This window comes from Sus scrofa, chromosome 9 (genome assembly GCF_054392235.1).
Source record: "Sus scrofa isolate SSC_HxYL_T2T_F1_AM1 chromosome 9, Sscrofa_HxYL_maternal_Yorkshire_Landrace_v2.0, whole genome shotgun sequence".
NCBI lineage: Eukaryota > Metazoa > Chordata > Mammalia > Artiodactyla > Suidae > Sus > Sus scrofa.
The window spans coordinates 118,562,919-118,586,333 of NC_139391.1; the positions used below are offsets into that span (position 1 = coordinate 118,562,919).

At 49.5% G+C, this 23,415-nt stretch overlaps 2 protein-coding genes across 52 annotated transcripts in view; one reads left to right on the plus strand and one right to left on the minus strand.

Moving 5' to 3' along the window:
* Nucleotides 1-23,415, plus strand: part of PPFIA4 (PTPRF interacting protein alpha 4) — a 75,076-nt gene that overhangs the window by 35,440 nt on the left and 16,221 nt on the right. For 21 of the 50 annotated variants that reach the window (XR_014816207.1, XR_014816208.1, XM_021063604.2 and 18 more), the window contains 7 exons: nucleotides 150-325; nucleotides 4,124-4,221; nucleotides 4,953-5,128; nucleotides 7,303-7,371; nucleotides 11,305-11,482; nucleotides 11,741-11,846; nucleotides 12,110-14,441. Coding sequence is in view for 48 of the 50 variants with exons in the window: in XM_021063604.2 (XP_020919263.1) it covers nucleotides 150-325; nucleotides 4,124-4,221; nucleotides 4,953-5,128; nucleotides 7,303-7,371; nucleotides 11,305-11,482; nucleotides 11,741-11,799 (756 nt within the window). In the remaining 2 variants the exon portion in view is untranslated. Of the gene's footprint in view, nucleotides 1-149; nucleotides 326-4,123; nucleotides 4,222-4,952; nucleotides 5,129-7,302; nucleotides 7,372-11,304; nucleotides 11,483-11,740; nucleotides 11,847-12,109; nucleotides 14,442-23,415 lie in introns of those variants that run through there. The other 29 variants (XM_021063607.2, XM_021063610.2, XM_021063614.2 and 26 more) reach the window with 4 other exon arrangements.
* Nucleotides 19,139-22,071, minus strand: MYOG (myogenin). Of its 2 annotated transcripts, none has more exons than XM_084974658.1 (3): nucleotides 21,516-22,071; nucleotides 20,648-20,813; nucleotides 19,139-20,028 (listed from the first exon to the last, which is right to left on the minus strand). In XM_084974658.1, the coding sequence occupies exons 1-3, from the start codon at nucleotides 22,059-22,061 to the stop codon at nucleotides 19,907-19,909; spliced, it is 834 nt and encodes a 277-aa protein (XP_084830784.1). In that variant the 5' UTR covers nucleotides 22,062-22,071; the 3' UTR covers nucleotides 19,139-19,906.

The window sequence follows — 23,415 nt, forward strand, 5'->3', positions numbered from 1 at the left end:
TCTTGCCTCTACCAGCCCCTGAGGGAAAATAAGCTGAAATTTTATTGCACTGCCATGGAGACTGAGTAAGGTTTCTCACAATGATACACCAGCTGCGACCTACTACCAGCAGTGCCTTTGCCCCCAGCCACCTCCCTCTTGTTCTTCAGACACTGGCCTATGGGGACATGAATCATGAGTGGATTGGGAATGAGTGGCTGCCCAGCCTGGGGCTTCCCCAGTACCGCAGCTACTTCATGGAGTGCCTGGTGGACGCTCGCATGCTGGATCATCTCACCAAGAAGGACCTCCGGGTCCACCTGAAGATGGTGGACAGCTTCCACCGGTGAGCCAGGCTGGGACCTGGGTCCATCTCCCAACGGGGGTCTTCACCAACCCTGGGACTCGAGTCCAGGAACAGAGGTGCTTCCTTCTCTTTTCGTCCCTGTTCAGGGTGGTAACAGGTCTCCCTTTGGGGAAAGCTTGATCTTTGCTTCCCCTGCAGTTGGAGAGTTTAGTTCTCTCACCTGCATCCCTGAAGACACAGTCATTTCTCCTTAGCTTCACTTGGAAAATTCTCTCCCTGGGTATGAATTTGATTTCTTGTTTTGGGCTTTCTGAAATTTCTCTACATTTACAATTGAGAAGACTCGTGATGAACCCAGCCTCTATTTTAGGTGTCTTATATCTTATGACAAGAAAGCTCTTCCTGAACTCTTGCCCTGCCAGCATCCCATATCTGAGCCTCTCAGCCCTAAACTCACACCCTTTTGTACAGGAAGTCTTCCAGTCTTCTTCTCCCCATCGTTGAGAAGGTCTTCTATGCAAAAGTGTCTGCGTTGGAGATCTCAAAGGGGCAGCCTGAGGGCAGAATTTGGCCCACAGATGTATTTTGTTTGGCCTCCATTATATATTTTAAAAATTATGACTTCAGTTGCCAGTATTTAAACACCAGGAAGTGTTATGCAAAATTCTAGATGTCTAGATTCCACCAGAAAGCTCTGTAAACATATCCCAGCATGGAAACAACCAGCTGGAGCTAGAGCGGCAGCCCTCCCTAAGACATAGGTGTTCTCCAGACCTACCTAGCCCCTCCAGCAGGCTCCATTCATTTGAAATGCCTGCTTGACACCAGGCAGCATTGGAGTTGGAGAGTAAGGTGGGTGGTAATGGTTCCAGGAGTTAACAGTTTTTAGGAAGTCCTTTTTTAACATCTAACTTCAAATTGCACAGGCTGCTGTTTGAGCCAGGTCTTTTGCCTTGAGTGGTTAATGTGACAAATGGTGGAACTGGGAGTGTGTGGCTTTGCAAGGTTCTTTCAGGCCTCTGCAGATGTCTGTTGGCCTCTCAAACTCATAAACAGAAAATTATATTGGGTTGGGACCTACTTAGCCTCCACATTTTATGAGTAAGGAAACTGAGGCATAGGAAGAAGCAATGGCCCAAGGTTACTCAGATGATAGCAGAATGCAGGTCTCTTGACTCAAATCCAGTTCTCTTGCCACCACACTGCACAGCCTCCTATGCTGGAACCCCTAGCTGTGTCTGTCCTCAGCACCGCCCCTCCCTCACCACTGAGTCTAAAAGGGAATCTTTTGTCTCTGTCAATCTGGGAGGTTGCCAGGCCTGGTTGCACCTGTCCCCTCCTCAGTGATTGATAGGACTGAGGAGAGAAGGGCCATTCCCCGCCAAGCTAAGATGTGCCTGAGCTGCTAGAGGATCAGACAGCCCAGTCCCACCCCCCATTGTGAAAGTCCTCCCCCGGACCCTATGCCCACACCCTAGGAGAGACTCTGAGCCTGTACACATGATTCCAGATTCAGCTCTAAATCTTTGGCACTTCAGCTTTCTAAAGCAGCTCCACATTTCTTACCTCAATTATATATATAACTGTTTTTATTCCACTTAATATTTCATAAGCATATATTATATCTTTAAAAATTCTTTTAAATCATATTTTTTAATGATGAGAAAGAGATATTTAAAAACTCTCCTTTCAGCAGTTCCCATTGTGGCCCAGTGGGCTAAGGACCCAATGGTGCCTCCATGAAGATGCGGGCTTAATCCCTGGCCTTGCTCAGTGGGTTAAGGATTGGCATTGCCACAAGCTCCAACATGGGTCACAGATGGAGCTCAGATCCAATATTGCATGATTGTGGTGTAGGCCCCAGCTCAGCTCTGATTCAACCCCTAGCCTGGGAGCTTCTATATGCTACAGGTGTGGCCATAAAAAGAAAAAATAAAATAATTAAAACTCTCCTTTAACAGATGGGGAAAACCAGTCCAATAGTATCACCAGATCACTCATCCAACTGGTTACTGAATGGAGCTAAAATGCTTCTTTCTTGACACTCAACTCCAAGCTCTTTTCCTTAGACCATAGTGTTCTGTTGAGCAGGTTTCCATGAGAATCTCCTGCTTTGATAGGAGAACAAGCATAAATAATCAGAAATGTCCTCCTAAAATTGGTACCATGGCTGAATGCCTGTGATGTTGCAGGGGCTGGTCTAAGCCCTTTCATACCTGATCACCTCTAATTCTCACAGCAGCTCCACAGGAGAGGTATGACCCCCATCTCCCTTATGGCTGAGTGCCTCTCAGCTGGGAGGTGGCACAGCTGGCATTCAAACCCAGGATGATCTGACTTTAAGCCCTTTTATTTTGTCTATGCTATGCAACAGCATAGGAACTGGACTAAAATTTATAGTGAGATTTGAAATCAGAGGCATTTCCAGCTAAGAGGTGTGTGTGCATCCACCCCCATCCAGGGAACCAAAGCTTAAACCAGTGGCTTGAGCAATAGATGAGTGCCTTGAGCCAGAAAAGAATTCCTAGAAGTGGTATCTCTGAGCTCTAAGGGATTGTTTTAGGCAGATGGGCTACCTGTGTAGAACTGAGGGGAGAGGAGGAGGGAACAATCAAGAATAATTTAATCTCACAAAGCAATGACCTCAACATAGAGTCAAAAGCAGTTGGAGTTGGGAGAGACCTTCTATTTCTCCACTTTATAGATAACAAAGCCCAGAGAGACTGAATGACAGAGTAGTTCAACTTAAGAAAGAACACAGCAGTGAAAGCTGCCCAAGATGGAATGAGCTGCCTGAAGAGGCAGTGAGTTCCCCATCACCAGAGGTGTCCATGCACAGGTGTTCATAATACTCAGAAGGATGCTATAGGGGTGACTCCTGCGCTAGGTGGGAGCTTGGACTAATAGCCCATGGGGTCCCTTATCGCCTATAGATTCGTTAGTTCTTGGCCTGGCTTAGTTATTATTTATTGAGTGCTTACTGTGTACCTGGTACTTTTGAATGTACTTTAGTGCTTATTTTATTTCATTCACTTACAGTGTTTACTATGTGTCAGGCACCATTCTGGGGGTTTGAGATATATCAGTGAATAAAACAAAGCTCCTTGCTCTCACAGAGCTTACATTGTAACTGGGAGAGAGACAAGGAATTATAAATATATAGAATGTTAATAAATAAAAAGGTAGTAGGAAAAAAGACTAGAATAAGGGGAATTGGGAATGTGGACTGGGGTGTTGCTGGTGATGTTGCAGTTTTAAATCAGGTGGACAAGGTAACTACTGAATAGAAAAGATAACATTTGAGCAAAAACTTAAAGGAGACAGGGGGTGAGCCATACAGCAGTCTAGGGGGTGAGGGGGGTGGTTCCCAGGCAGAAGGAGCAGCCACTGCAAAGGCCCCAGGGCATATATGCCATGTGTATTTAAGGAACAACAGGCCTGTGAGTATGGGGACAGGTCATGTGTCACTGTAGGCCATTGTAAAGACTCTGAGTGAAATGGGGACACAGAACATCTGTAGGGAGTCTTTGTCATTCCAGTACCTGGAGAGGGAAGAAGCTGTTGCTTTCATTCAAAGAACTGTCCTTCCTCAATCAGGCCCACACTCTAGCTGAGAAGGATGACTTGGGGTAGGCAGAGGGGAAGAAGTGGCCTTGGGATGGTTCCTGTCTAAGCCCCGGGGGAAGGAGGAGCAGGAGTAGGCTGGGATGCTCTTTGTGCTGGAGGCATGTAGGTCTTGATGTGCTGTGGCCAGTGCTGGGTGTGGGGCAGATGTGGCGGCAGCATGGCCCCACTGAGGCTGTGGCTTGGGGTGGGGGTGGGGCTGTGTGCCTGCAGAACCAGTCTTCAGTATGGCATCATGTGCCTGAAGAGGCTGAATTATGACCGGAAGGAGCTGGAGAAGAGGCGGGAGGAAAGTCAGCATGAGATCAAGGGTAAGCATGCCAGGCTCAGTGGAGCCTCCTCTGGAAGGTGTGGGAGCAGCCTTGGGGGAGCAGGGGCTGCCTCACTGATCTCTGCCTGGGGCTGAGTGAAAGGAAAGGCATTTTTTGCCTCAAAGAAGCTCCAAATCTGAGAGGGAAGACACAGCCCCCACCTTGGGGAGCAGGGAGTTCCCAGTCTGATGACAGAGACCCAGTCCATGCCCAAAGGAAGCTGTCAACTGGTGGAGAAGAAATAGTCCCTGCCCAGTTACCTCCCCACACACCAGACAATGACCACCAGCTGGACAAATGCAATGAATTCCTTTGGATAGTGCTATAAACGGGCATGAGAAAGTGTTCATGGAACTTGGTGATCTGGGTGGGGTTGGACAGGAAAGAGAGGCAAGTCTTAGAAGAGGTCTTGAAGGTAGAAAGAAGAGGGCCAGCCATTCCCACCTTGGGGCAGGGGATGCCTTGTGCCAGGGCTCTGAGAAGAAAGCCTATTGGCCTGACCCTGAGTCCTGCAGGCTGGCAAGAATGCAGTGATGTGGTGCTGGTTCTTCAGCAACCCAGGTGCCAGGGAGGACAGAAGGAAGACATAGAAATTTGAGGTGGGGAGAGTGGTTAGGAGCCAGAGAAGAGGGTGGACTGGGGCTCTGGGTCTAGGGGCCTCGATTTCTGTCCCTGAAGGGGCTTTGGCCAAACCTGTCTCTTTCTGTTCTTTTCCTTACCCTCCCCTCCAGATGTGCTGGTTTGGACCAACGACCAGGTGGTACATTGGGTCCAGTCTATTGGGCTCCGGGACTACGCTGGAAACCTGCATGAGAGTGGTGTGCATGGTGCTCTGCTGGCCCTGGACGAGAACTTCGACCACAATACATTGGCCCTGGTCCTCCAGATTCCCACTCAGAATACCCAGGTGGGCATCCTTGTCATGGATCTCAGTCTCAGTCTCTCCCTCTCTTCTACTCTCTTGCTCTCCTTCCCTCTGATATTCACAGGTTTATGGATTTGTGGGAGGGCTTTTGGGGGGCCTGTTCTATAGGGGATCACAATGTCCTCACACTTCCAAGTGGTCCCTGTGCATAACCAAGCCCCTAGGAAATAAGTGTCCTTCACATACAGAGTGCAGGTCTAGAATAGTGTGCTAATCCCCATACTGCAGTGGGCATCCCCATCTCCTCCCAGCCCCATCTTTGCAGCTGAGATTTTTCCTCAACCTGCTTTTCTGACTTGAATTTTCTTAAAAGAAAACTAGCCCTGAGACCCAGAAGGACCAGAGAATGCATATCTCCTTTGTGTCCCATCCTAGGGATCTGCTCCTGGGTCCCCAAGCTTAAGAAAGCTAAACATACCAAATAATACAGCCCAGAGCTTCCCCATGCCAGGACTTTGTCTCCCTGTCAACAGCTCAAAAGATTAGCTATTTCCTTCCATTAAATTTCATAATTATTACGGAGCTGTCATCTAAGAACATATCTAAATTCTCTTGAACCTATTTATATGTTTGACCTTTTTAACTTCCGATGGGTAATGGACTCTAGAAGTACTTCTTGATGTATAAAGTACTTCCTGATTTTCTTTGTCCAAAATATAGCCCCCATGGGCTCTCCCTGAGAAAGAGAATTGCCTCATCCTACTTGTCTGTGATTTGGTACCAATGTTTATATTTGACCGATTCTCACCTTCTGTGATTCTGTAAAATCTATGATTTTGTTGCCTCTGGGCCTGAGCCTTTGTCTCTCCAGACAGAGTGGTCTTAATTCTTTTAGCCTTTCCTCATATAGACTTGTCTCTGTGCCCTGATCATTTTAGCTGCCCTTGTCTGGACTGTTTGCAGCTGTTACCTCTCTTTTGAAATTCAGCCACCAGAGCTGCACAAGCTATTCTGGGAGCAGACGAGTTTTTGCTTGTGCAAGGGTAGGGCTGGGTTGTCTTGTAATTCTGGGTAGTGTATTGGCTTTTGGGGGTGATGGCAGCACACAGGGCCAGGGTGTCCTATAGGCTCTTTGCCATGACCTGTCCCAGCCAGTCATAATGGATAGCACAGATTCCCCCTCATTCTCCAGGAAGAGCTGAGATTTCTCCCAAGATGGAGTTTTTCTATGCTTGCTCACCTCCAACCACACTGGCTGCTTTCTTGCCCATTCACACAGCTTTGTGAAATGTTTCTGAAGTTTGTAAATGTTATAGCCACCTTTCGCTACCCAGAAGGACAGTGTCATCTGCATGCTTGAAAATTAACTATGCTTCTCCTTTCCAATCATTTATAAAAATATTATGTTCCCAATACTAAAGACTGTCCTTACAGATTACTGTGGTTAATATTTTCCACACAGAAATGGGCTTGTTTTCCTTTTTTCCCCTATCTCTAAATACATCCAGTTTTAGCAAGCAGTAAACATCTATAAACAGTAGCAGATCTATCTGTTGCCTTCTAATCTTATTTTTCTGACCCATTTGTTTAGCTTAGCTTCTAGGGGAAGTAGGATCTGACCCAGAATGGAATTTTTCATTATCATGGTTAAAACTATCTGGTGTTAAATTTAAAAACATTCTTGTTCCTGACATTTCTCAAATCTCCTAATGAGTTAAATTACTGGGGGAGCCTAGGGACCCCACTCAGCCTAAAGGCCACCAATATCCATGACTGAGGTGTCTTCCTAAGTAAAATTTTTGATAAGGAACCTTATAAAATACATTTATTTAATCTAAATAAATTAAATCTTCACTATCCATGGTCTACATGCTTATTTACTCCTCTAGAGAGGTAGTATGGCGTGATTCTTCCTGATAGACAAACTGGAGCTTTCTCCCCCAGTAGGTGAAGCCTGTCCATCCATGTGTTCTGTGGTCCTGCTTTTAAAAAAAAAAAATTACAGTTTTCTAAGTTGCTCCATATGAAAAAAATCTTTAAGGTTTACATTTAGATTTCTAAGAGAACACTGAGATTAAATTGAAGGAGTAGCATCAGGGCTAGTGGGTTAAATGCACTGAAAAACCTATCTCTGCCCTTAGGCCCCTAGGAAATAGGTGAAAGATGGCATTAGAGGTCATTAATCATAGCCCCCTCCCTCATCCTGTGTGTTCCAGGCACGCCAGGTGATGGAGAGAGAGTTCAACAACCTGTTGGCCTTGGGCACAGACCGGAAGCTGGATGATGTGAGTACCTGGCTGTGAATTAGGGGCGTGGCGATTTGAGTTCATGAGCTCTGCTTTCCTTGGGACTGCTGACTGGTAAGGAGGCCTATGGGAGGAGAGCCACAGAGGCTGAGGATGATGTCAGGGGTTCGGGAGACAGGGCCAGGCCTAGAAGTAGGCCTGGCCAAGTCTCTGTTACACTACTTCCTTGTACAAAAGCTGAGGGCTCCTCTCTGTTATACCTCTAGCATCTTCCAGCTCTGTGCCACAAACCTCTTAACCACATGACAAAGAGCTTCCCCCCACCCTCCAAAGCCATCTCTTTGGGATCATACTTTTTCTTTATCTCTTAGACCTCATCTCTTCAGTGCTGTCAGCACAGCATATCTCCACTAATGTGTTTGTTTGGAGGTAGACATTATGCTGAGATCATTAAATGACAGGTTTGCTCCCATGTTCCTCAGTACAGTTTAACATAGCTAAACTCACAGCTCAGGCTTCTGTCATCCCAGCTTTCTCTCTTGTCTTGCCCTTACGTAGACTTTCATGTCAAATTAAGATTTTCCTCTCAGTTCCGTCGTGGCTCAGCAGTAATGAACATGACTAGGATCCATGAGGATGCAGGTTTGATCCGCGGCCTTGCTCACTGGGTTAAGGATCCACATTGCTGTGAGCTGTAGCATAGGTTGCAGGTACAGCTCAGATCCGGCATTGCTGTGGCTGTGATGTAGGCCAGCAGTTGTAGCTCCAATTTGACCCCTAGCCTGGGAATTCCCATATGCCTTGGGGGCAGCCCTAAGAAGCAAAAAAAAAAAAAGTTTTTCCTCTCAACCCGCTCCTGATTGCCGGAGAAACAATCTCTTCCACTGGGTTTCCTCCAGCATCCCCCATGAGTTTGGGTTGGACTTCGTCTGGGAAGACTCTGAAGTTCTAGCCGTGCTGCTCCCATTAGAGATGCCTACTAAAACAGAACATGTTTCCTGAAGACAAAGCCCCCTCCTTGGCCCTTGCCTCCTCCGTCCTCACTTTCCTATCACCAGCCTTGCCTGTCCTTCCTTTCAGATCTGCCTTAACTCCCAAACAAGTTTTTTGTTTTGTTTTTGCTTTTTAGGGCTGCCCCTGCAGCATATGGAAATTCCCAGGCTAAGGGTCGAATCGGAGCTGCAGCTGCCAGCCTATGCCACAGCCATTGCAACACTGGATCCAAGCCACATCTTCGACCTACACCACAGCTCATGCCAGATCCCTGACCCAGTGAGCAAGGCCAGGGATCAAACCCGCATCCTCATGGGTCCTAGTCAGATTCATTTCTGCTACATCACAATGGGAAGTCCCCAAACAATTTTAAAAAGAGCCCAGACTGTTTATTTTTAGCTTCTCCATCTTCAGTCAGATTTGTTTCTGACCCCCGATTTCTGTACAGCTTCCTTGTCTTTGTACCCCTGCCCCTACCAATGGCTCTATTTAGACTTCTGGGCCTCCTCATGGCACACCATTAGTATTACTTATCAATTAGTCTCTTCTTAGTTGGGTTTAACAGGGCTAAAACCCACCTTTGTGGAATGACTACTCTGCCTCAGTAGATAGTACACACTAAGGAACACACAGAGTTTGTTTTCTTAAAGAAGTACCTTGAAATTTGGAGTGTGTTTTTCACACATATACATATATGACATACATATCACACACACACATATTACATTAATGTGTGTATGTGCACATGAATGTTCCAGTCAATGAGATAAACTGCCAGATCCACCAGATGTCCCCACTCAGATATCTGAATCTTCCCAGTGCCCCTATAAATTCCCCACACACCTAGGATCTTAGCTTTCTTTGATATAGCTTTCCCATCTATCTTTGAATGGTGCTTTCTAACTTAGAAAACTCTTTATTCCATAAATCCTTACAAAAATATTCATTGAATGCCTGCTCTGGGCCAGGCATGGGGGTACAGTGATAACAGACGCTTACTCTATGCTAACAATCATCATGTGATGATTATTATCCCATCCTACAGATGAATTGAAGTTCAAAGAGGTAACTTAGCTGCTGTTACAGGCTGATATGTGGCAGAGCAAGACTGAAGCAAAAGTGTATCTGATTTCTGTGTTCTTTCCTTACATCCTGCTGCCTCTTAAAAGTGGAGCTAGCTGGCCTATCAGGCTTCAGACCCTGGGGTGGAGTTATTGAGTAGGTGATATCTTTGCAACACAGTGGGCTTTCTGGGATGCAGCTGGGTGTGGGGCTGGAGAGGACTGATTCTTTAAAAGGAAGCTTAAAGTAAAAGTCCAGGTCCTAGGAATAAGATGAGATCTGGGGGAGGGAGTGGTCCAAGAGACTGCCTCCTGTCCAGCCATCTAGCACATCATTGAGCTGTGTCTTGCAGCTGTTTCCTTTGCCAGTTCTGGGTCTCAGTTTCCCCTCTGAAGCTTCAAGGTCTTGGAGAGCTATATCCAGTTCTCCCCTACATGGATAGCAGGACTCAAGGGACTGAGGAGATGAGGACCAGAAAGAACATCTGAGTCTTAGGGGACAGGGTAGGAAAACAGAAATGAGTCCTTAGGGTTGGCTGAAGGTGGAAATAGAGAGGAAGGGGAGGGGAAGAACAGAAGAGAAAGGTCTCTGGACTAAGTATAGGATCATGGGGAAGACAGAAATGATGAGGAAAGTTCCTGATAAAAATCAAGGATGGAATGCCTGCATAGGGAATCAGCTGTCATCCATTCATTTAACAAATATTTGTTGATTGCTTGCAGGTGTTCTCAGGTGCTACTCAGGGGCTGGGGATATATTGGTTGGAACAAAAAATATCATGATCTCTGTCTCATGAAGCACAGAATTTGAGGACAGTGGGTGAGGGGAGAGGGAGGAAGAGAAAGAAAGAAACTGATGAAGCAAGCTCATAAGTACATGTAAAAATGCTGTGATGAATTCTATAACAGAGATACATGGTGCTAAGAACTGATGAGCATCTGACCTACTCAGGGCACAAGCAACAACCCTAATGGGGCTGGGAGGGGTTGTGTGGTGAGAAGTGATGAGTTGATGTCTCTTGTTACTGCTGAGAGCATCCACCTGCATCAGTTCTGACAGCCCAAGGGTGGAGGGGGATTAGGCATGGCTGCCAAGCAGGGTGGATATGGGCTCTGAAGGGTAGGGTGGGAGGCCTGTGTAGTGGGACATCCTTCAGGGTTATGCCTCTGGGTGCCTGTTGGCAGAGATGGTTATATTGGAGACTTGGCTGGCAGGGGTGAGGGGGCAGATGGCAGGGGGCTTGCCACTATTTCCTCTGGAGAAGTCTGCCTCAGATTGACTATCTGCCAGACCCATCACTGTCAGTGTTCTCACCTGATCCTGTTATAGGCAGCCTGAGAAATAGGTGGGGCAGGTGTTATTCCTACTTTGCATTTACAGATAAGGAAAACTGAAGCTCAGAGGTGGGTCTTAACTTGCTCAGGGTCACATAGCTAGTAAAATGGAAGCCAGGTCTCCTGACCCAGCACTCTTTCAGCACACTGGGGCTGCAGCCATACTGAGGCCCAAAAGGGCAGGAACGAGTGAATGGAGGCTGGCTGGTGACTATCTCCCATGGATGAGGCTGAAAAGAGGAATACTTTAAAGGTCAACGGGCAACCCAAGCCCAGTTTAAAAACTGGGGCGGTTGGGGAAATCGAGTTCACCTGCAGGATGCCATATCCAAGCAGCGGGGACCTCGCCTCACCAAGAGACAGGAAACCTAACAGTCGCAGGGGCCCCTCAGAGCAATCCACTTCGCCCCATCCATTTTACGCAGGGAAAAGCTGAGGACCAAAAAGGGGAACGTAGTCTTGTTCCCTTCTTTCCAGAGGGAATGGTACCCCTAGAACCAGCCATTGACTGCCCTCCCCCAGCAGGGAGAGAGGGTGGCAGTTCCAATCTGGCCCTGGGCCTCTGAGTGTCCCTCTGGCACAGGGGGAGGACAAGGTGTTCCGCCGCGCGCCCTCCTGGAGGAAACGCTTCCGGCCGCGGGACCACCACAGCGGCGGAATGCTCGGCGGCTCGGCGGAGACGCTCCCGGCAGGCTTCCGCGTGTCCACCCTGGGGTCCATGCAGCCCCCACCAGCCCCGCCCAAGAAGACCATGCCTGAAGGTAAGGGGCAGGCTGGCTGGGCTTCGCCGCGGCCCTGCAGGGCCTGGGCTATTATGTCCCGGCAGCCGGGTGCCTGGGCCCGCGGAGCGGGGTGGGCGCTGGCGCTCAGGCGAGGCCGAGGAGGGGCGCGCAGCTCCCCAGGCGACGCTGCACTAACGGCTGCTGCAGGCGGGCGCGGCCGGGCAGGCCCCACGGGCGACCGTATGCGCGCACTAACCCGCCGCTCTGTGTTCTCCCGTGGCTGCCGAAACCTCCCAGCCGGGACGGCGGGGGCGCAGAGACTGGAGACCTCCACGGTTCGGACCTACTCCTGCTGACCCCGCCTCCCGCCCCGGGTCTGACGGGAGAGTGCCCGTGGCTCGGGGTAAGTGGGCCAGGCCCCCGGGCGCGGGCGCTCTGCGTCCGGCCCTCCGCCGGATCACGACCTCTCTGCACCTGCCCACGGCCGGCCGGCCATTTGCCGCTCCAGGCCTGCTCGTGAGCACTGCCCGGCTGGCACTTCCTTCCTGCTTTCTCTGGCCCTGGGCGCTTCGTGCTTGCAAGCATGCTGCAGATACCTTGCAACCGTTTCCCAGGTACTCCCAACTCACCACGCAATGCCTGTCTCTGTCTTTCTCTCTCTCTCAGCTCACTCCCATTATCTCTACGGACACATGCTCTCCGCCTTCCGGGATTAGGCACAGCCCCCAAGGCCGGCTTTCTCCTGCTTGGTTTCACAGGCTCGGATAGCCCTGACCCCTCCTGCTCGGTTCCCTTACTCCCAGGGCTCCTAGTCTCATCCGTGACTTTCCAGTGCCCAGAATATAAGAATATACACGTCTACCCCCTCGGCATCCCACTATCCAAAGTCCAACGTGTGTCCCTTGTCAGGCTCTTTGGGATATGGCTACATCTCCTAGTGCCGTGGAGGCAACCAGGTTGTCCATGCTTGTGGGTCTGCTGGGGAGAGAGGAAGGCAGCCCAAGATGGATGGACTCCACCCTGCCTCTTCCGCATCTAGCTGGTTTGGAATGCAACCTCCAACAGAGACCAGGACAGGGCATCTAGGGCTGGGGGTGGCCCTTCCCAGAAAGGGGCACTTTGGGCTTCCTTGTTTGGGTTATTTGGTCTCTGCCCTAGTCTGGAGCCCAGAAACAAGAGGTTTCTGTCTACTTCTGGGTTGGACTAGATGGTCTACATCTGATTTTGGCACCCTCACCCTGCCTCCCCCACCTCATCTGCACAGCTGCACTGCAGCTCCTGCTTCACCTTCAGGACCTCCTTAGGGCCTGGGAAGGGCTGCGGAGGGTTCCATTCTTCCTGAGGATGATGAGGCTGGGAAAAGTGAAGGCTAAGGTGGAGACTCCAGGCTCTGGTTTAAGTTGAATCCCAAACACCTAGCCTAAGGATGGGGGAACTTTCAGCCCTCCTGCCCAGTGAGAGGTGCAGGCTAGGTCAGCTGGAGGAAGAGCCAATGGCCTGTGGTAGCTTTAAGACCAGATGGCAGTGGGAATGCCTCCTGCACCAACCATGTGGTGGAGCTGCTGCTGGGCTCAGGGGAGGGGAGGGATTGTGTGGATGTCTTGGCTCTGGGGCAGAACAGAGCTAACCATGCACTGGCAGCTATGCTCCCAACGTCCCTTCCCTTGCTGTCCCTCTCGGCCCCACTTCTTTGATGATCCCAGCCCCATAAGAATACACTTAATGGGTGGATTGAATATACACTGTCTTTAAAATCTGATAATCTGGGGCTTCCTTCCCCTCATCTCCTTGGAAGAAAATAAAGCTTCCTCTTTAGTGAATCATGTCCAAGGTCCAGGAAATCCAGTGTTGGTGAAGGCTGTCATTCTCCTGCATATCTGCAAGCCACCACCCCTTGTATAGGGCTCTTTTGTTGTGCAGGGACTGCCTCCTCCAGAAATTCCTGAGACCTGCCTAGTTTTAGTTGCTTTCCCCAGCAGCGTGGCAGCATCCGTGGCTGAGGGATACAGGTTGTGGTTTGGTTGAAATGTCATTTCCAAGAAATCTCTCCTTTTCTCCCATTTACTCATCCTGCTAAGGTGTCTGAAAGTATATGGGACCCCAGTTCAGTGTGAGTTTATGGAACCCAGGGCTTCATCCAAGTGAGAGAAGAGGAGAAGTATTTAGAGCATGTTTCTTGGAGAGGGGCCAGTGCAGTGCCACCTTGCAGGTTTGCAGGCTGATGACTTGGGTTCCGAGCAGGAGCTTGGCTAGCAGGTGGGATGATGGGTTGGAAGCACCCTGTCCGGAAGGAGTAATGGAGCCTGGGGCAGTGCCAGGCTTACAGCCTCCTGCTGCTTTGCAGTAGAGGAGAGGTCCACCAGTGGTGGGGCTGGATAGGTTCCCATAGGTGTGGGCAAGGCATCCACCTGCCCTTGCTCTCCCTCATTGTTCCCTGTCCTCCCTGTCAGGATGCTGGGAAAGGAGCTGGAGGAGTTTTTGAGCAGCAAATGAGTGGGATGGAGAGAAAGAGCACCTGTCCGTGGGTAATGGATGTTAAGATTATGGAAAAACCCCAGATTTCTAAGATTAGTGAAGTTGGAGACCACAGGGCCATCTGACTCCTTCAGGGAACTCTGATGGGCTAGCCTATGGGAAGTTCAGCCCTAGCCTCTCCTCTACAACGTAGCCCTCTCATGGTTGGTCACATCATAAGGCATCAGCCAGGAGAACCAAGGTCTCTCAGGGCATCTTGGAATATATTGCAGGGAGGTGACGAAGAAGAGGAACTTCTGCATACATGATAGAAGGCTCTCGTCTTGGCGTACCTCTTGTCTCACAATCAATGTACTTTTTATTTGGAGAGTCACCGGTGACCTGCCTCACCAGCCTCCTGTATCTAGTCAGGTCCCTTCTCAGTACTGTACTGGTTCAGTGCATCAGGAATGGGTGTGTGGGTGTGTATGAGTGTGAGTGTGGGTATGTACATACCAATAAACAACCTGGTTTTGAGACAGCATACAAGTGGCTTTGGTCTTTTTTTTTTTTTTAACTCTGAGCTCACTTGACACGTCTAGCCTATTCTACAGTCCTGAGGCCTGCTGTATTCTGGAGAGTAAATATCGGCGTTTTTAAAACTTGTAGTCAATAACCTTCGGTTTACTCATATAACCATGGGATTGATATGTTACTATTTGGGTCACTTGTGCCAAGTGAGTAAAGGAAAAGGAGTGAGAAGCCCTGACTCCTGGACTTGATTTATTTCCTCTTCTTCCTCTTGTCTGCTTTTACTCTCCTCATAGCCTTTCATACTGATGCCAGAGTTACTGCTCCTGAAATCCTCTCTGGTCATATCGCTCTTCTAGTCACACTTCTAGCAGCTTTCCTCCACCTCTAGATCCAAGGTCCAACTCCTCAGTGGGTCATAGGAGGCCATCAAGACTAGCTCCAGTGCCCCCTCCTTCTCCCACCAGTCTCAGGTCCACCTGACTCATGTTGTGTCTGCCCAGCCTCATCACCAGAAGGCAGCACAAGTCCTTCTTTCCTGCATCTGCAGCTGTGGGCTTTCCAGACCCACAGCATCAGCTAGGAGGCATTGCCTGCCTCTCCACCACGAATTTGATCACCAGAAACCCTTTGTACCCCTGGAACCCTGTGTACACTGTGATGCTGCCTGGCCGTTGTCCTTTCCTTGTCTGTTTCCCCTTGGGCTGTGAGGAAGCTCCTTTAGGTCAGTCTCATTGGCCTCTGTGTCCCTAGATGTATATACTTGAATGAGCCAACCTTACCTCAGAGGGTTTTTATAAGGATTATTATTAAGCTAAAAATTATGGAAAACTATTGTGTCAGACACTGTGCTAAGGATGCTAAATGTATTAGCTCATTAAATCCTCACAACCTTGTGGTATATTCTCATCACAATCTTACAGAGCCGGAAATTGTAACGCTGAGATCCATGCAGCTGGTAAGATATAGATGCACCTTGTCCTTAACGATAAGTTTGCTAAAAGTTCTGGCCCAGTGCCAGGAGTGCTTACTGGCTTGTCTTTTAAGTGAGCTCAAGCCTCTGCCCCAAGGCTAAGTCTCCCCCAGCACCCTTTCTCAAACTAAGTCTTACCTCTGCACTCCTCATGCAATACTTGGCTACTGTGGTCCGCACGGAGCCTCATTTCTTCTGTTCACCTGAAAGGTGAACTCCCTGCGGGCAGTCTAATACATCATACATCCTTATATCCTCTCCAAGGCTACCTGTCCCAAACACTGATGATACAGGATGGCAGCAAGACAAGGCAATCTGGGACCTAGGGAGGGCAAACAGGCAAGGGAAGGTGCTGACCTAGTGCCTCCAAAGGTCGAGTTGACCAGCTGGCTACAGGAGAGAGATCTGAAGGGATCCAGGAAAACTTCAGTTTCCTGGGGTGTTGCCATTGTCTAGGGTGGGGAATGTAGATGGAACAGGCCTGTGTGGAAATGTGAGCTTGATCTTGGACATGCTGCGTTTGAGATGAGACCTCACTGTCATGTTTCTGTCAGCATTTGTAGAAAAGAAAAAAGACTCTAGGTTTCTTTCCTAGAACACCTTTCTTTGCCGCCCATATAAATGTTCCCAGCAGAGTGAGAGAATCCGGATCTGGTGGTCGCCTATGGCTGAGGGGTGAGACACAACCAGAATTACCGTGGGGTTTGGGGTTCCCATGTGGACCTTAGTGGTGCCTCCTTAGCCAAGACCCTGGGCCAGCTGCAGCCTTCAGTTCTTCCTGAGTTTTAGCTCACTTCTAGGCCTAGAGCCCAGACCAAGGGACATGACATGCTGGGGGTAGCTCTTATCCATAAAACATACCTGAGCCAAGGGGCCTCTTTTCTCACCGTCCATTGTACCCCCATTACCTCTCTCTCCAGTCGGTCCAACCACGTACTACACCTGCAGCACTTTAAAAGGTTTTCCAGTCTGCCAAATAGATTACTTCAAGAAGTTAGATGCCTAAGAATGTTTATGGGAGTGCAGCAAATAGTACTTTAAGCTTTCTGCAATTCACACTAATTATCTAAACACTCCAATAAGTTCCTGTTTACGCACTGACAATTGGTATGTCAATTTCAAATAATTCCTTTCTGTTCTAGAAGACTCTCTAAAGTACATTATTAGGCAATATTTGATTAACCTGTTTTGATTTATTTAAGTGCCTTCCAAGGAGACCAAATTTAAGCTTATTTTCCTAAAGAACTCTCACTCATAACTCATTCATTGGAGTCTTTAATTCAGTTGTGAAGGTTAAGCATTTGTTAATTTAAGAAAGTCCCTATGCTTTGATGACAAGTGTTTATTTGTGAATATAGTCAGGCTGGGCGTCAGTTTGGCAAAGTTTGCCATTTCATATACGTGCAGTTCTAGCAAATTGTTTCTTCCTAGCAGGAAGCTTAAGGATGTAAAGACTCTAAAGAATAAATAAGTAGACAGTGACTAGTCAGGAACAAAGCCATTGCTGAGAGCTTCATTCATAATAGATTATGAACCTCGGGTTCCAATTGACATAACTGAAGAGGAATAAACAAAAAATATATCCAGCAACCCTAGAGCCTGTCAGGTTCCTTAAAAGAGAGGAGTGCCTTTCTTGGCCAGCCCAATTCCCCCAGTGAGGAGGGCAATTGAAGGCAAAGGACTGTATCCACCTTAAGAGCTTGGGAGGTGCCAGGAGCAGAGGAAATGAACCTGAGGGGAGAATACGCCCCCCCCCACCCCCGAATGGGTAGTTCATTATTTTGGGTGGATAATAAGGGAGTGAATGTAGATTTTTGAGAGCCAAGACTTTGCACCTACATATGTTGCCCTCCTCATCTCCAAGGGCAGTGAGCCAGGGAGAGCTAAGAGTACCCCTCTTGGAGCTTAGGTGTTCCTCCATTGCCCTTCCAAGAAGGTAAGACTGTGTCAACTGAAGAAAAATGCACTGCGTATAAGTCATGAGAGATGTTCTTCTTGGGGACCTTATGGAGAACTATAGCCAAGGAGAGAATCTCTCAGCTCTGAAGAGGTAAGGGAGGAGCCAGATCATATGGGAATTTTTGTTGAAAAACAAACAAAACAAAAAAAACCATGTAGTCAAACATCAAAGATTACTGCTAATCACAAAAAAACAGGCATGGTTTTAGTGCTTTTCTATGTATGGGAAGATGCAAGAGTCTGGGCTCGTTGAAATGGCTTAATTGAAACTTAGATATGCACCTTAACAATCTAGTGTCAGTATCTGAAATACATAATGCTTCCTGTTTTTCTCCAGTCTGGATTCCCTTCAGGGGCGCATCTTTCTACCACAGTGGCTGATGGTTTGATGATAGGCAACATTTGTCATTTACTGAAATGGCAGGTAACATGTCCTGTTCACAGCTGTAAACAGTGACATAAACCCAAGAAGAAAATCTCATAAACAGGGACAGATTAGGCCAGTTTATGATTCCAGTAGTCCCAGCCCTGACTGGTGGTTTGGGACAAACCAGCCCTGGGAGGACCCGTCCTTCTGCACCCCCATATGAGTCCTTTGAGCCTACTCTGAGGCTTCCTTCTCCTTTTGCTTCTCTTTTTGCTCCAGAGTTTCTGGAAAAATTCGGAGCAGTGTGTCCACTCCTGTCTCCAGGAGCAAGTCTGTAGGGCAGGTGTGGTAGGAACGGCCCAGCTGAGCCCAGAGCAGGTGCAGAATAGGCACCAGAGCCTGGCTGGTAAAACTGGGTTAAGTCTGTTGGAAAGGGCCCTCAAGAATTGAATGGAGGATGAAATGTACCATACTCTGAATCTCCTGACTTCTGTAATGATTCTGAAATTTGCAATTTGCAACAAGTCAAACACACTTAGCTTGAAGCAGTTGGAATCCATAAAGTTTTTAGTCCATTCAAATTCTATCTAGCTCCTGGTGCCTCTGCAGTTAATATTATGGAATGTCTCTCCAAATTCTCTGTGTTCCGTTCACACACCAATTTCTCCCCCTTGGGAAGCCAGCCTTTGGAAAATAGCATCCCATGTAAAGAGAGTCCCAGCTTAGTTTCCCTTGATTGTTCTTTGTAAGCCCCTTCCCTTACCCCCAGCAGAATTGTCTTCATCCTCTGAGCTGTAGACAGGGATAGAATCCCCTGCAGCCTGGAGGAATGGAAGGGTGTGGTGAGGGGACATGCTAGTTGGCCTGCAAGAAAGTGACAGTGTCTGACCCCAATCACCCTGATTTAATCACTCCTCCACTTCCTCACAGGGCCTCCAGTAATGGCACAGGCAACCAGAGGAGAGGCAGGGATTAGAGAGAGGAAACCCACAAATTCCAGCTCTATACCCCATCTGCTGGCTGTGGGCTGAGTGCTAGTCATTTGAGCATGCTCAGTTAATTGAAAGGGAGTGGTCCTATTGGGATTATAAAATGGAATGCGGTAGACTGTGAACAGTGTCTATGAATTAGAGTGCAACAGAATGTTCAGTGGTGTTTCCTGCATGTCCCACAAGGATTTCTGTAGAATCTTGTCTTCGCTCAGCCAATGGACCAAACCTGGTTCCTTTCATAGTGATAAAAAGAGCAGGGGCCCCAGCACCTAGTGACTACCAGCATTACGGTGCCTCTGATGCTTTTGGAGTCCCATCTGCCCCACAAGCCCTGCCCCTTGGATGGGTCTGGACCACTTAGGTGGAAGAGCCTATAGCAGCAGTCATCTCCTCCCTCTATATCATTACAGACACTCCTCTAGCACCCAGTCTTTATTCATTTTTTAAAAAAGAAATCCAAATAAGTTAGCAAAAAATATATAAAACAATGGCAAAACCACACGATGCTTAGTTAACAAATCACCCCAGGAGCCCCTGCCCCCCACCCCACCCCCACCCCCCCGCCTGTCCCTGGCAACTTCAGCACAAGAGAACTTGGTCAGATGGCAGCTTTACAAACAACACACAAAACAAAACATAAAACCACTGGAAGTTTCCCAATATTCACTGCAAAAGCTTGGCCCCCCAGGGACTTGGGAATAGAGGATTGTTCCTCTCCTTTTCTTCTCTCAATTCAGGGCAGGCCCAGCCTAGCCACTGGCTTAGGAAGAGACACGAACAGGAGATGTGCATAGCTTGTCCAGGTCAAGACACTCTTCGTCTCTCAAACTGTTTCTTTTTAGGGGGTGGAATTGAAGGCTGCATTATGATCAAAGGGAAGCTCCTGAGTTTGTCCCCTGAGCCAGGGGGCTTACGCAAGGGGGCACTCTGGTCCCCTGTTTTATCCCCTTGGAAACAGAACTGCTTTCTGCTCTAAGGAGTCAGATAAATGAGAGCATCCATTCCCTCTCTGGGTGGTGGGCTAACCTTATATGGATGAGGAGGGGGTTAGTCTGGCATTTGGCAACCCCAGGGCTGGCTTCCTGGCAGCAGGACAACTGGCTTAGGAGAGCCCTGCTGCAGAAGTGGTGCCGTCTGTGGCCAGCCTTGGGGGGGGCTCTCACGCACACCCATCCTGGCAGACAGTCTCAGTTGGGCATGGTTTCATCTGGGAAGGCCACAGCCACATCCTCCACTGTGATGCTGTCCACGATGGAGGTGAGGGAGTGCAGATTGTGGGCATCTGTAGGGTCAGCTGTGAGCAGATGATCTGTAAGGAGAAGGTAGAAAGATGTTACCTGGGTAATGAAAGGGTCTCAAGACTCAAGGCAGAGGCTGAGCTCTTTGAAGTGGCACAGGTTTTCCAGGACAGATGGGTGAGAAAAGCTCAGAGTCCTTTTCCCGGCCCCATGCTTTTCCCGATGCTATATGCACGTGATTGTGTGTGTGTGAGAGAGAGAGAGAATGCAAGTATGTCCTCTCGGAAATCCCCTGCTGGGGTTAGAATTTGGAAGCAGCTATTCCTAGGTGGAGCCAGAGTGGTGTATCCTGGGAAACCGGAACTGCCCTTTGCGGTACCAGTTTTGCAGCCCTGACTCAGCAATTCCCAGGGACCCCCTGGGCAGGGACATTATCCTCTCCGTGGGGAAGGTCAGCCATCAGGCACCAACTGGGGAGCTGCAGGAGACCTAGACTACTCCTTAGCTGGTCAAGGCTTCAGGGAGGCACCGGGCCTCCTAGCTCACTGTTTGTGGCCCAGGGTTCAAGAGGTCCCTAGAGAGGCCAAGGGAAGAGGACTGGAGCAGGGTGTAAGGTAAGAGGGGAGAACTGGACCTACAGATAGACTGTGGGACTTGAGTCAAGGTAACCAGGGTCCTGGCCTCACTTACCCCCTGGGTTGGGGCCGAACTCCAGTGCACTGCCCCATTCTGGACTGCAGGAGGCGCTGTGGGAACTGCATTCACTGGGCACCTGCAAGATAGGGTGAAGGCCCAAGGTCAGGGCTCCGCTGTTCTTAGCAGTGTCTCTTTGTCTCGTTCCAATGGGCAGAAGCACCTGTGGTGGGGTTGGAAGGTGGACCACAGTCTGAACCATCCAGTCCAGCCCACCTCCTATTCCAGAATCTTCAAAATCAGCTCCTTTCAATGCCTCTGTCAGGCCACAGAACCCCTGCTTCAAGGCCTTTCCTAGCATCCATTCTGGGTGGCAATTCTGTCCTCACAGGACACTCAGCTTAAGGGGGTCTGTGGTTTCCTGACCCTGGGATAAGGAGGCAGAATGAAGGAGGCAGAATGTCCAGCCAAACCAGGGCCACTTTTGTGCAGGTGTCATGCGAGAGACTGGGTGGGTTTTCTTTCTGTCAGCCATACCCAAGATGGGGTCGGGTGAGGGGAAAAGCAGTCTTCTCAGGGACATTTGGCCTTGCCTTTTAGGCCCTGTCCCCAGACACGGGGGTGAATCTTCTCCCTCATCCAGCTCCATCTGGACTTGCTCCTGGATCCTTCCTTCGGTCCTGTGCCACCCACCCCCTCCACACGCTTCTCCCCACTGCCTTCATCTTATCTGAAAAGGACACGGTGACGCAGGAGGTCAGCTGGGCAGCCCCGCTCTAACAAAGGCAGGCACCTTGAAGCCTTCTCAGACCCTGCCTGGCTCCTGTTCATCCATCTGACCGAGCCCCACCATGGGGTCCCCGAGGCTGTCTGGGTGCCTCCTGTGCCCCCGCCCCCAGGGCAGGGGGGTGGGACAGCCACTTACCCCTGGCTGCGGCCCGCCCCCGCCTCGGTAGCGGAGGTCTCGCTCCTCCTGGTTGAGGGAGCTGAGCAGGGCCTGCAGGCGCTCGATGTACTGGATGGCGCTGCGCAGGATCTCCACCTTGGGCAGCCGCTGGTTGGGGTTGAGCAGGGTGCTCCTCTTCAGGGCCTCAAAGGCCTCATTCACCTTCTTGAGCCTGCGCTTCTCCCTCAGCGTGGCGGCCCGCCGACGGTCCACAGACACGGACTTCCTCTTACACACCTTACATGCCCACGGCAGGCACTGGCCTGGGCAGTGCTCGGGGGTCCCCAGCCCCTTATCTTCCAGGGGCACTCGGGCCTCAGGGCTCAGACTCAGCTCAGTCCGCTCGTAGCCTGGTGGCTCAAAGCCCTGGAGGTGGACGGGCAGGTAGTTTTCCCCGTCATAGAAGTGGGGTTCCTGGTAGAAGTAGGGGGATGTCTCATACAGCTCCATGGGGTCAGAAAAGACTTGTTCCTGCCACCAGCCCCCAAGCTCCTGCAGCCCCTCACGCCAACTGCTGGGTGCCATTTAAACCCTCCCCGCTGGCATGGAACCAGAGATAAATATAGCCAACGCCACAGAAACCTGAGCCCCCCTCTAAGCTGTTGCTGCACATCAAGACGTTTACAGTGGATTAGATGTGATTCCCCTTCCCTCTCCCCCTGCACCCCCCCTCCCCACAGCCAGCCTGCCCCCAGCAGGCTCCTGTGCACGGGTAAGGAGGCCATAGGGTGTAATTTGATTAGTTTTCATTTCTCTGCAGCCCCCATGGGGGCTGGGGAGGTGGGGGAGGACACACATTCTCCTCTCATCTGCTCCTTTCAATTACTCCTAGCTGGGCGGCCTGCCTACTCGCCAGTCCCAAAGAAGCCCAGTGGGGGTGGGGGTGAGGCGGGGGGGAAGAAGGAAGGGGTAGGTGTAGGCTGGAAGGGGCCTGGAGAAGTCAGTTTATGCATCCCCCTGCTTCCTCACAGCACCTTACCCAGACTGTGTCAGTCAGATGAGACTCTCTTAAAAAAAGATCCCCCTCCCAGAGGGTGAGAGTGCTTCAAATTAGAGGCAGGTATTGGTACTCAGTGTCCTGGGTAAGAAGGATTGAAATGTGGGCAAATGAACTCAATTTTGGGGTTTCAGAGCAGCTTTGACATCATGCTCTTAGGTCTCATGTGACTGGGGATAAATTGAGGCAAGAGGAATATTTTGGTTCTGTTTTTCCTTTTTGCCGGAGGTCAGTGGAAGTTTTCTCTCTAATACAGCTGGCCAGGGTCAGAGCAAAGATTAGAATTTACAGTCTGCACATCACCACCTTCCCCACAATGACAAGGTCAAGATCTATTAGGCCCTTTCTCACCCTGAATCATTTGTTTTGTCCTCCTATGTCACCTCTTCAACTTTGTCTCCTACCCCTTTTGAATACTAGGGTTTTCCTGGCTCCTTACTGTGGGTGTGGTGGGAAGGAAAGAAAAGAGAGACCTTCAAACTCCATTTAATATGCCCTCTCCTTACCACTTGGCTTGATTGTTGTGGTCTTCCCACATAAGCCTTCAGTTTTTTGTTTTCGTTTTCTTTTTGGCTGTGCCCCAAGCATGTGGAAGTTCCTGGGCCAGGCACCAAACCCGTGCCACATCAGCAATCTGAGCTGCTGCAGTGATGACTGATCCTAAACCCACTGCGCCACCAGGGAACTCCAAAGCCATTAGTTTTATATATATTGTGCTGAGTTCAAATGTCAGGTGGAGGAGGACTACTTAAACTTTGGGCTTCTCAGTCCATAGTCACCTCTCAGCAGAGACCTTGGAGTCTAAGAGGACAGTGTTCCCAATACAGGAAGGTGAACAAGGATCAGGCAGTGAACAAGGTTCAGTCTTATGGCTGAAGGATT

What these genes read in the sequence shown, in the direction of transcription:
- MYOG (XM_084974658.1), bottom strand. Translation starts at nt 22,061, where the DNA reads ATGGCACCCAGCAGTTGGCGTGAGGGGCTGCAGGAGCTTGGGGGCTGG. An exon ending in GGGGCGGGCCGCAGCCAGGG is followed by an intron (nt 20,814 to 21,515) that starts GTAAGTGGCTGT and finishes ACCCCACCACAG; the next exon opens with GTGCTTCTGCCCATTGGAAC. An exon ending in GTTCGGCCCCAACCCAGGGG is followed by an intron (nt 20,029 to 20,647) that starts GTAAGTGAGGCC and finishes TTCTCCTTACAG; the next exon opens with ATCATCTGCTCACAGCTGAC.